Here is a 13,170-nt window from a genome sequence, read left to right as displayed (position 1 = left end):
GGACTTGGCCCCATCTTGCAATTATACCTCGTTGTTGAAGCAGTGATAGGTTTTCCTCACTGGGCTCCTGTTTTCATGAACTTTTGTTACTGCAACAGTGGGTTGTAATGTAAACAGGCCTTTGCTGGCCTTACTCTGTGTTAGTAATGTTTAAGTACACTCTCATATTTTTCTGTGCATCCAGATTTTAGGAACAGAAGCCGAGGTATACCTCAGTGTTGAATTCACCTGATAAGAGTAATATGTGCTAATAAATAATAGTCTTGATATGTGACCAGCCCACTTTCTTTTCCTTTTATAAAATGTAAGTTTGATTTAAAAAAAATTTAACAAAAGTGTATACTCTTTCTCTCTACCTCTTTCTTCCCTTTGTAAAAAAAAACCCAGCCCACTTCCATTTCCAGTACTGCTTATCTTTTACATGATTTCTGGGGTATATCCTTTTTGGAAATAGACTGTACCTTATTTGCACTTGCTCTCTGTCTTTCTATTTAGTTCTTTGGGGCCCTGGCAGCTGTGATTCCTCTGAGACCATGGTGTTTCTGGGAGACTTTGGGTGTTAAAAAGATGAGCCTTAAGACAATCCCAAGGGACTAATGATAAAGTGTACTATCTGCCTCCAGAGAAAGAACTGCTATTGATTGAATACAGACTGAAGCATGCTATTTTTCACTTTTTCTTTATTTTTTTCTTTTGAGTCTTCTTGTACAAAATGACTAATATGGAAATGTTTTACAGAGTTGCACATGCATAATCTATATCTGATTGCTTACCATCTCAGGGAGGGAGGGATAGAATTTGGAACTCACAACTTTAAATAAGAATGTTTTAAAAATTGGAAAAAATTAAACTAGAAAGATGGGCCTTGTTGCAGATAAATGCTTAGGCTCTTAGAAAGGGCTGCACAATATCCCCCAAACTGTTAAACCTGTTGTCCTGTTCATTTCTGGACCCAGACCACTGTCTATAGCTTCTTTCCAAGGCAAAAAAGTACTGATTCAGCGCTAATTCAGTGAGTTGTCAAATCCAATTCTGTTGAATTCTGGCTATTTGAGAAAGTATCTCTGAATTTTTGCTTTCTGACACCCTTGTAGATGCATAGATAGATTTTTTTTCTTTTTCTCCACTTCAGTATTTCTCCACTAGAGTATTATCTCTACAGCTACTAAATTTGAATTATCCTTGTAGACAACAGTTACACTCATAGACAACTGTACTTATTTCCTCGGTGCTCTAGGTTCTCATTTCTATTTTTTTTTTTTGGTGAGGCAGTTGGTGTTAGGTAACTTGCCCAGGGTCACATAGCTAGTAAGTGCCAAGTGTCTGAGGCCGGATTTGAACTTGGGTCCTCCTGACTCCAAGGGTGGAGCTCTATCTACTGCGCCACCTAGCTGCCCCTCATTTCTATTTTCTTACCGTCCACTTATTTCTCATTCTCTTGCAGTTTGTCGTTTGACCCTTTGCTCAGTTGGAAGGTTGAGGTTAGCTAAGGTTACTAGTGATCTTTGGACTGCATAATATGATGGACTTCTCTCAGTTCTCATCCTTTTTGAACTCTGAAGCTTTTGACATTGGTCACCACTCCCTCCTCTTGGTTTTTTCTCCTCCCTGCGCTTTCATGACTCTGATGGTCTCCTGATTGTCTTCCCTACTTGACTGTTTCTCACTGTCCTTTGCTGGATCGATTTTCTTCTCACTTTTTAATCATGTGGTTCTCAGGCCTCTGTCTTGGACAACTTTCTCTTTCTCTGCCTTCTCTCTCAATGACCTCTTCAACTCCCATGAGTTCAAATATCATCTCTGTTCAGATAAACCCAGATCTATATGTCTGGCCCCGATCTCTCTCCTGAGTTCCAGGTCCACATCACTGGCTGTCTGTTGGACAGCTCCACCTGGATAGCCTATCAGAAGATCAGACTCAACAGAACTCATTCTCTCTTCTTCTTGCTTGTCCCCAGAATCCTTCCAGTCACCTGGAATCATAACCTAAGCATCAGCCTCAATGCTTCTCTCTCTTTCAGTTCCCCTCTTCTTGTCTTCTCTGTACATAATATTTTCAAAATGCTTAGCACATAGTAATAAGTGCTATAAATGTTAGCTGTTGTTATTATTTTCATTATTATTATTGTTACTTTCATTGTACCACCCAAGTCTCTCAAAATTTCATAGATGAAGAAATGGAGCTTGGAGGAGTTACTTAGCTATAGGTGGCAGAACTGGGATATTGTTTTTATTTCTTGCCCACTCATACGGCCACCAAAGTGAGTTCAAATCCTCAGCGCTCTTGGCTGTACTTTTGTAATAGCCTGCTTCGGGGTTATTACAAATACGGGTCAGAATTCACCTCTGTGCCTTCTGTCTTCTGTCTTCCGTGCTGGTCAAGCTGACATTAAAGCACAGATATGATTATGGCATGCCCTTTATCAAGAACCTTCAAAGGCTCCCTATTTCTTCTAGAGCAAAATGCAGAGTCTTGATCTTGACCTTTAAAGCCCTCTGCAATCTGGAACCAATACTGTTACAGATTTCATTACTTCCCTTAGTGCATGCTGCATCCCAGCCAGTCTAAGTGCTGTTCCATCTCCCACCTGCATGCCGTTATACTGTCTGTCCCCCAGGTGGGGGATATGCCCTAACCTCTCCTCCACCTCTTCTCCACCCCTTGGAATCCTTAGCTTCCTTCAAGGTTAGGTGGCACCTTCTGTTGGAAGCCTTTTCTGTTTTCCTTGGTTGTTAGGGCTTTGTCCCTTCTCAAGTTACCTTTTATTATTTATTTATATGTTGTATTTCCTATTAGATTGTAAGAATGTCGGCTAACATGGGGCAGGGACTGTTTTTGTTTTTCTTAGCTGTGAACACAGTAGACCGTTGATATATGTTTGTTGAATTATTTAGGAATATATATGAATTATATAGGATTACATATACAAGTATAGAAAATGGATGATCCATTTTCTATGGATATATACAAGGAGTCTCAGTACCCTTGCTAAAAGCAAGGGCTAATCATTGCCCCATAATTATTGAGACTACTACTACTACTACTAATAATAATAGTATTAGCTTGCATATATGTGGTCCTTAAAGGCATTTTAGTGCATTTTAGAGACATTGCTTGTGATCCTTCACAACAATCCTGTGAGTTGTAGATAGAGTCATTATTATTTCTAGTTTATAGACCAAAATAAGATCAATTAAAATAAAATCAGAGAGGTTGAGTTACTCTCCCAAGGTCACACAGCTAATAAGGCATGGAACCCAGGTCCCCTGACTCTAAGTCCAGTACTCTCCTTATTTGACTTCTCTGTTTCACACCAGCCTCAGATGAAGGATACACTGCCCACACTTTCCTCATCACAGCAGCTCAGTTATCTTGATTGAAGACCTTTTCTTTTGCTCTTTAAGATAGCCTTGGAAAGGGTGAGGTGATTCAACACATGAATCATCATCTGAAGCATCTCTGGCTTCAAGGCATTTATTTGAGATTTGTTTCTTCAAAGAGTAAGGAGGGCAAGAGACTGTCTTTGGGTTTGTTTTTTTTTTTTTTTTTTAAGTACAAACGCTGGATAGGAGCAGCATCTTAACTGGTTTCCAAATGAGCATCTTTCCTTAGCATTAAGGATGCTTCAAGATATACAAGGATCTGTGTCTTACAGTTTTATGTTGCTGTTCTCTTAAAAGCAGGCTAAGTTTATAGCTCAGATGCTGCTACTACCTCCTCTTTAAAATGCTGCTTTCACACCGCCTCATCCATGAAGCTTCCTCTCTTCCCCCAGCTAGAAGTGGTCTTTGACTTTTTTGTAGCAGAATTGTTTCTCTTTGTGTCTTCAGAATTTCATTCTTGAGAGCATCTCATTCCTCCTCGATTTCATTCCCCTATAGAATTTCAGGCTATGGATTCTTTTAAAAAACTTCATAAATCTAGTTTTATTATTATTTTTGGAATTTGTAAGCATTTATGTTTTCTTTCTTCTCGTCCCCCCCTCCAGCTCGAGACGATTATCTTTGAAAGACCTCTTGGCCAGGGCTCTTCATCTCTAAAATGGAAAGATGACACATCTTGAGAATGTTAAGACAAAGAACCCAGTGGTTCCCTTCATGTCTAGTAGAGTTTTAGTTACAATGCAGGGTGAAAAAAGATACATCTGCTTCCTGCAGCTCACAGCCCTTTCCTCTTTCCTTCATGGCGGAGGACTCAGGGTTTCCAGTCCTGAATACTTGGTGGCTTTCAGAAGCTCCCCCTTGCACAAAGCTCTGTCCCTTCCTGGCATTGCTGCTCCAATTTTGAGAATACTCCATATGCTTGTAGAGTACTTTATTGTTTTCGTAGTACCTTCCCATACAACTTTTTTATTTCTTTACAACTATTTAGGATTCTAGATCTAGAGATGGAGGAAACTTGAGAGACCTTCCACTCCATCCCTGTCATTTTACAGAGGAGGAAACTGAGGCCTGTGGAGGTTAAATGACTTGACTAAGGTCCCACAGGGAAGATTTGAATTCATGTCCTCTGACTTCAGAGCTAATACTCTAATTCTGGTGCAGTGAATAGAGTGCGGGGGCCTGGTAGTCAGGAAGACTTGAGTTCAAATATGGCTTCAGACACTTATTAGCTGTTTGACCCTGGACAAGTCACTTAACTTCTTTTTGCCTCAGTTTCCTGATCTGTAAAATAGGAATGATGATAGCACCCACCTCCCAGGGTTGTTGTGAGTCTCAAGGTAATATTTTCAAGGTGCTTAGCACATAGTAAATGCTATATAAATGTTAGCTGCTATTATTTTTTTTGCTGTTCCACACAAGTCTCTCAGATTTTTGTAGTTGAAGAAATTGAGCTCAGCAAAATTAAGTGTCCTGCCCAAGGTCACTTGGCTGTAGGTGGCAGTACTAGGATGTGAGCCTGGTTCTTCTGACTCCTTTTCCAGGGTCTTTTCTGCTCCAGTATTATCTTCCAAGACACAGAGATTAAGTGACTTGCACCACATCACAAGCTCATTTAGTGATAGCTGGAACTTCTACCCAGGTCTCTCAAATTCCAGTTCTGTGTTCGATATATTTTTTTTTTTTGAGGCAATTGGGGTTAATGCCCAAGGCCACACAATTAGTAAGTGTCTGAGGCCTAATTTGAATTTGGGTTCTCCTGACTCCAGGGCCAGTGCTTTATCCACTGTGCCATATTGTAAAGGTCTGCTGGTGAGAACCAGGGCATGCATGGGCTGAAACAGCTGTGTCCATGACCACTCCGTGATTCCTCTTCCTTCTCTTTCTCCTGCCAGCTTTTCTGCGTAGCTCAGGTTTAGACACGGGCAAGAGCAGACGTTGTCCTGTTTCAAGCTCCTGAGATCGGGTGTGTTTGTTTAAAAAGGAATCCCACGTCTGTACTGGGTTCACCATTTCTTTAGCAGCCAATCATAAGCAAAACAATCTCTTTTCCGTCTCCCCAGGAATGATCGGCTACGGCATGGCCAAGGGAGCGGTCCATCAGCTGTGTCAGAGCCTGGCTGGGGACAACAGTGGCATGCCGCCGGGTTCTGCTGCCATTGCAGTTCTTCCGTAAGTGACTGCATCATCCCCTCTGCCATTGTCTAGAGCCATGTTCATACGTAGCGGGGATTCACCCTCCACCAGGGACCAATGTATAAAATGGAATCTGAGCTTATTTAAGAATGTTTTAGTTACTCTTTGTTGTGTAGATGTTTTTAAAATACAGAGACTAGTCGTCTTTTATTTGGTTATAAAAATGCCCTTGGTTTATTTTATTTGGACAAGTTTTCCATTGTTAGCAGTGTGCTGTTTCCTAATACCAAATGGCCTTGGGAAGTTCCCTCTCTAATCTTTTGAATTGATCAATGTTCAATCAGTATACACTTATTAAGTACTTACTGTGTGCCAGGCGCTGTGCTGAGTGGTAGGAATATAAAAAGAGACAAAAGACAGGAACAGACAGTCTACCGGAGTAGAAGACATACAAACAAATATAGACAAAGCTAGTTATATAAAGTATCACTAGGAAATAATTAACAGAGTGGAGGCACTAGAATTAAAAGGAGTTGGGGAAGGTTTCTGGTAAAAGGTGGGGTTTTAGCTAGGGCTTAAAGGAAGTCAGGGAGGTCACTAGGCAGAGTTGAAGAGGGAGAGTATTCCAGGCATGGAGGACAGCCAGAGAAAATGCCCAGACTTGGGAGATAAATTAGCTTGTTTGTGGAATGGCCAGGAGGCCTGTGTCACTGGATTGAAGAGTCTGTGACTGCTAAGTAGACTTGAGAATTCAGAACATTATAATGCCCAGCTCTGGTCACATCATCACTCCACTGCCCCCAACCCTTAGTAATTACCAGGTTAAGTCTGATTCTTTATCTTGACTTTCAGAGCCCTTTACAGTCTAGCTCCAGTTCTCTCTCCAGACTTATCTCACGTTTCTATCTCATCACATACTCTCTGTGTCACCCAGATTGGCCTCCTGGAAGCATGTCCTGGGCTTTCCACTCACCGTGCCTTTCCTCATGTTTTCCCTGTGCTTGGAATCCCTTCCCCAGCTTTTCATCTCTGATCCATGTACTTTGGAGGCAGAATAATGTCATGGATAGAGGGTTTTGTCTTGGAGTCTGGAAGCCCTAGGTTAGAATCTTGCCTCAAACATTTAAAGAGTGTGCAGTTTGGGCAGGTCAGACCCTCTGGGCCTCAGTTTCCTCCTCTGTAAAATGAGGGAGTTGTATTTGACCAATCTGTGATGCTGTGACATCCCTCAAGACACCACTCAAATGGTGTGTCTTGTGAAATAAGAGAATTCTCTCATTCACTTGATCTCATAGTACTTTGTGTCACTAATACATGTTCTAGTTTGCATTCTACTCAATTTATGTACTTGTGTTTGCCACTCCAATTAGCTTTTGGGCTCCTTGAAGGCTGGGCTGGGTCTTATTTTACTTAGTATTTTTTCCTGTCTTGCAACAACTAGCAGGGTGCATTTCATAGACTGGATACTAACAGATGTTCACTGAGTCAATGAATGAATTACACAAAACATAGATTATCATTTCCTCTTTCCTTTTTTGGCAAGTGATGGTTCTGTATTAAAAAAAAACAAAACTCCCCCAAAACCAACGAGTTTGAAATAATGCTGTTACATTTGGGGAGGGGGTGTGAAGTTTTAAAACATCTTCAGGTGTTTAACTCAACATGGCCACTTCATGTCCTTTTTGTCTTGTACCCGGAGCTAAAGAAATTGATTGAATTGTGCAGAAATCCCAGGCCTTCCAAGTGAAAAATAGTTTCCTTTCCTTTCTGGTTATAAGAAATACTGGAGAAGATGGTTTGGATTCCAGGTTGACCATTTTCCCATTTAATATTCTCAGGATCTTCTGCATTTGATTGATAGATCTTGTTGGTTGATTGAATTTCATAAAAACGTCCATGTGACTTTCTTTGAAAGACGAGGGTATTTAATGAGTCACAGGACGAGTAAGCAGGTGGACTTTTGGAGTAATGTCTAGCTCAGTACAAACATGTAAGTCTGTTGAAAGTAATTTCTGTAGATTGAACGTGTAATATTTAACATTAACCTTTGAGACTGAAGGGTTACACTGGAATGACCCTCCCTTGAAACCAGATGCCATGTTTAGAAAATATTGCACCGGGAGGGTAATAGAGTGAATGAGAGAGAAAGAGAGAGAGAGAGAGAGAGATACATGTCATTGGAGCTTCTCTTGAGTAGAAGGTGGAATCTGGATGTGTCTTAGGCTCCATGTCTTCTTGTCTATGCCAAATTAAAAGGTCCTCTTGAGCTCTGTAAGCCTCAGTTTTCTCATCTGTAAAATGGGGTGAGGTGGGGCTAGACTAAATGATGTTTACTTTCTCCCTCTAACCGTGGACACCTAGCCTGAATCAGAAGAGAAATCTTGTTATATTTGCGCAACAAAAATAGTTGCTGACACCCCCCCCCCCCCCCACCTCTTCATTCAAGCATCACTCTCTTTAGTCTTTTCTGAGGGTTGGAGACAAAATCGTACCTTCTGCATTCTAAGCTCTGAGCTGGCCACTTGTGGGTGTGTAGGTATGGGACTGCTGTTCTTTTTTTTTTTTAAAGTTTAGGCCAGTTTTTAGATGGGAAGGGTCTTGCCCTATCAACAGCTGCTTCCTTAGTCTAGTCATAGGAACTATCCTTCAGGCAAGGCCTGCTGTTCTGGACAGAGTTGACATTCAGTAATATGGGGGTTGGGATGGGGAAGGTGTAGGGTGATGTGGCATAGTTCTGTATTGCTTCATGTTGAAATGAATAAGCATGCACACCACTCATTTATTTTTGGCTTGGCACATAATGAGCACTTAATGCTTTTTGACTTGGCATATTCATGCAGCCAGCATTTATTAAGCACCTTCTGTTTGCAAGGTACTGTGCTAAGCTCTGGGGACAAAGATGGAACAGTTCTTGCTCTCAAGAGCCTTACATTCTTTTGGGAGAAAATAGCACGTCCATAGACAAACTACGTAATTTCTGGGGTGAGAGAAACTCCCTAAAAGGGGGAGCACAGAATCAGGAAAATCCTCCTGCAGATAGATGATGGCATTTGAGCTGTGCTTTGAAGGAACCTGGGGATTCTAAGATTCTAGCATTCCTGGATGGCCTCCTCTTTCTAACTGCCTCCTTTCAGTTTTGTGGGTGGAGCATGCAGTGTGGAATTGGACTATATTTAGATTTCATTGAGGTTCAGTGTTGCACCCCTGCCCAAAGCCTCAGAGAGGCCGTAGGAAGGAGTGTCTCTTATCAGAAACATGGCATCCAAATGAAAGCCTTATCTCTCTTATCCGCAGGGTTACCCTGGATACGCCAATGAACAGGAAATCAATGCCTGATGCAGACTTTAGTGCCTGGACTCCATTAGAATTCCTTGTAGAGTAAGTATGCCTGCGATGCCAGCTCCTTGACATTTATTCATAGGACTGAGGGTTTACTAGAAAGTAGGAAGAGATCTTAGAACAAAGGATACTGGAACAAAAAATGTGGAAGATTAACATGGAGAACATGGGGTCAGAGCTGGAAGGAAGGGTCCAGAGAGACCATCTCATCAAGCAAAGAGGCAGAGGTTGCACTCTGTGGCCCTTACTAAGATACCTGCCAGCTCTAAGATGCTACGATTCTGTGTGTTTTTTAAAAGAAGGCTTTATTGGGGCAGCTAGGTGGCCACAGTGGATAGAGCACTGGCTCTGGAGTCAGGAGGACCTGAGTTCAAATGTGATCTCAGACCAGACATTTGACACTTACCAGCTGTGTGACCCTGGGCAAGTCACTTAATCTCAATTGCCTTGGCCCCCCCCCCCAGGGGGGGGCACTATGTCACTATGTAACTTTATTGTTACCTTTTTTTTTTGACGTCACCCTCATTTCTCTTCTATTGAACCTTTCTATGTAACAAAGAAAATAATTTAAACCAAGCCACCTGTTGGTGACCGTGCCTTCTCTAACTTTTGGGAAGCATACCTTGGTTGTATAGTTTAATTTATAGTCTAAAATGAAATTGAGTATGACTTGGGAACATTTAACCAGTTTAATAGTATCATAGGTCCAGAGCTGGAAGGGCCCTCAGAGACCATCTGATGGTTCAGCCCCCCTAATTTCAGAGATGACAACACTGAGACCTAAAGCAGTTAAGCATGGGAAGGGATAAGCATTTATTAAGTGCCTGCTATGTGTCGGCACTATGCTAAGTACTTTACAAATATCTCTTCTGATCTTTACAACAACTCTAGGAGGTAGGCGCTATATTATTATACCCATTTTATAGTTGAGAAAACTGAAGCAAGCAGGGGTTAAGTGACTTGCCCAGGGTCACACAGCTAGTAAGTCTGAAGCCAGATTTGAACTTGGGTCTTCCTGACTTTAGGGTTGATCCTCTACCCACTGTACCACCTACTACCTTAAAGATAGGGAGTGAGTAAAAGAGGCAGGATTTTCACTCAGGCCCTCTGATCGAAAAGTTAGTTCTGCTGTTCCACACCTCCTCTCAGTAGAACAGTGCCATTTACATGGATTTACTCCATGCTTCTGCCATTCCCCCCGAGTTGTGTTTAGTTGTATGGAAGCAATGATGAGAGTACGCTCCTGGGTGGAATGCCTGCTTTACGCCATGGAGGTGGGCTGCTGGGGTCGAGTTCTTCACTTCATCTGTGACCCACCATGAACCCTCCTTCTAGAAGTCATCCCTGGGCATCCCTCTAATTGCCATCTTCTCCCGGCTTCTTTGCCACCTCTTTTCTGTTGTGAAGGGACCAGGGCTGCTCAGGGAGGTTTAATTCGAGGCAGCAAGTCTGTAGTCTGAGGGACTGAATTAGTGGCGTGTCCCAGAAACACTGATGAAGGGGTCGCACGGTTCATTCCCAGAGTTCAGTGTCCTGTGTATGGAGTCGTCTCTGCTTAGTGTCTACGAATGTTGGTGTGCCATGGAAACTAGCACAGTTTTATTAATTAGCTGGAAGTACCTTATTTTCTTTGAAACTACATGTAGTGAATTTAGGGCTGTCAAGCTCCCCCTGATCTCAGCTGGCAAAGGTTTTAGATTGCCCTGGGAGTCTTCAGAATTGTTTGTTTTTATAACATTGATGTCATAGTAGAAACATTTATTGATGTTGTAATTGTTTTTATAATAAAGTCATAATATGTCATAATAGGAAATATTCTGATTTTGCTTCTTTCAGTCTGTGAAATACGTTTCTTTCAGATTCTTCTGACAGCATGGCATTCCATTAACATAACGTTCTTTAATTGACAGACATCCCTTTCATTTCCAATTTTTGCCACCACGAAAGGAGCTGTTATAAAGGTTTTAGGGACTCTTATTTCTTTGACCTCTTTGGGTATAGAGCTAGTAGTGGTGTAGCTCAGTCAAGAACATGCATTGTTTAGTAACTTTTTGCACATAATTCAACATTGGAAGATTTCTTTGAACTGATGAAGAATGAAATGAGCAGAATCAGGAGAACAGTTTGTACAGTGCAAGCAACACTATAAAGACCACCAACTCTGAAAGTTGTAAGAACCATGTTCATTATAAGCCAGGGACCATTCATGATTCCAGAGGAATTATGACAGAGCATGCCATCTGCCTCCTGACAGAGAGGTGATACATGTAGGGAGCAGCATGAGACATGTATATTTTTGAATACAGATATTGAGGAAATTTTGTTTTGCGTGCATGTTTATGATAAGGAATAAAGTTTTTCTTATCTGAAATGGTTAAAAGAATATGCCCCTAGCTGTGGATATTCTTCCTAGAGGGGAATTCTTAAAATGTTCTGGAGATAGCAATAGCACGGGAATAAAGTACATGGTTTCCTGAGATGACAGGGAAGAGAGAGGAAGGATAGAGGGAACATTTGGAATTATAAGTTCTAATTTGTTTATAAAATTAAAATACTTTCCCCATTACTATGTAGGATGATAGCATTAGAGCTGGAAAGGACCTTGTTAGGTCATCTAATCCAACCCCCTTATTTTACAGGTGAGGAAACTGAGGCCCAGAGAAGTCATACAGGTAGAAAGTGGCAGAGCCAGGATTCAGTCTTAGACTTTCTGCCCTGCTCTTCTAGTCCCATATTTGAGTGATTTTTATTCTTTGTGTCTTTTTCTGCAGATTTTTAAAACAGTCAGTGATATTTAGAGTATTGCTTTATACCTGGTGTCATAGGTCTTGAGAGACAGTGTTATGTAGTGAATAGAGGTATGGCCTTGGAGTTCAGAATGCCTTACTTCAAATCCTGACCCTTCGCATATTATATGGGCCAGTCACTTAATCCCCTCAGTGCCCCAAGAGACCCTCTGAGACTGCAGGTTTCAGATGAGTTCACTGATCTGCCTTGATGGGGAAAGTCCACATCACAACCTCCCTATAGCCCTCATATTGCTCGAAACTGTCATTTCTGTGTAAATAGATGTATTTTGTAACTTTTAAAAAAACCTTTTCTTTGTGACAGAACCTTTCACAACTGGATCACAGGAAAAAACAGGCCAAGCTCTGGAAGCCTAATCCAGGTGGTAACCACGGGAGGCAAGACTGAGCTGACACCAGCTTACTTTTAATAAGTCGTCTAAGATTGCAGCACCAGAAGAAAGAGCTGACACAGAATCCTAATGCTCAGCGTAGTTTTCCTACCGCCCCGTGTTTTCCCAGCAAATCTGTAGTCCCCCTTAACAGTGCCAGGTAGAGATCAGTATTTCTCTTTCATTTAATGTGTTTGTCTCCTTTTCAAAAGTGTCAAATGTTCATTTGAAAGAAATAAAGGAGGGTTATAAGGGTGAAGACCCTTAGGTAGGGGGCTGCTCAGAGATGTCACCCAGGGATGTTGTTTGGTCCTCTGCTGCCCTCATCATAATGTGCACTTTGTGTCTCTTCTGTCCAGTTCCTTGCAGTGACTACCTGAATGATGTGTGTGTTGGTGTCTTCTGGTCATTGTTTTTTATTGTCAAGATACTATTTGATCCAGTATTTGTGTAATGGGATTAATCGTGGTCCTGACTTAAATTGCCTTAAATGTCCATTAGCAGTGTAGGTGAAGGATGGCTCTTGCCAGGTTGTTGTTACAAATGTTTCGTGTGACTACCCAGATCTCCTCTGGATGGGGGAGGGAGGGGAGGGATGGATGTCTTAGCTACAAGGGAAGCAGTGGTGGTCATCATAACATGGCATGTGTAGGCCTTAATTAATGCTGCTTAGTTTACAATTTTGAATACTTTAATCAAAATGGAACACATGACTTACCGTCCAAACAACATTGTCTATAAAATGTCGGTAGTCGGATTTTAGGTATTTTAGCGACACTGTGAGCTATTTCTGTGATAGCTTTGTACAGAGCTGGATTTTTTTTTTAATTGAATAGTCAGGCATTTGTCCCTCATTCTCCTTTACTTTTTGATGTTATATAATTAATTTAAAATAAATAGAGACTATTCCCACCATATGGATGACTTTGTTTAATTTGGCTTTGTTATTGTTCTCTTGTTGACTCGTGGAGAACCATAGGTTTTATTTGTTTATTTTTAATAACTTTTATTGATTTTCTTTTTTTATATATCATGCTCATTTTTGGATCTACTGGTCTCTCCCTTTTGTCTCTCTTCTAATAATAATAACTCTTATGTGCCCGGCACTTTGCAATTACTATCTCATTTTATCCTCA

General features: G+C 41.3%; 1 protein-coding gene across 1 annotated transcript in view; it reads left to right on the top strand.

The window, feature by feature from the left end:
• The window catches only part of QDPR (quinoid dihydropteridine reductase), a 35,718-nt gene extending 22,769 nt beyond the window's left edge, over positions 1 to 12,949 (top strand). The window contains exons 5-7 of the mRNA XM_027835973.1: positions 5,445 to 5,553; positions 8,812 to 8,895; positions 11,968 to 12,949. Coding sequence (XP_027691774.1) covers positions 5,445 to 5,553; positions 8,812 to 8,895; positions 11,968 to 12,073 — 299 coding nt within the window. The 3' untranslated portion in view covers positions 12,074 to 12,949. The remainder of the gene's footprint in view (positions 1 to 5,444; positions 5,554 to 8,811; positions 8,896 to 11,967) is intronic.
• The last annotated feature ends 221 nt before the right edge of the window (positions 12,950 to 13,170 follow it).

Source organism: Vombatus ursinus, unplaced genomic scaffold (genome assembly GCF_900497805.2).
Source record: "Vombatus ursinus unplaced genomic scaffold, bare-nosed wombat genome assembly UNPS02014818.1, whole genome shotgun sequence".
NCBI lineage: Eukaryota > Metazoa > Chordata > Mammalia > Diprotodontia > Vombatidae > Vombatus > Vombatus ursinus.
The sequence above is the reverse complement of the archived record's forward strand: the minus strand, read 5'-3'. Positions and strand labels throughout refer to the sequence as shown.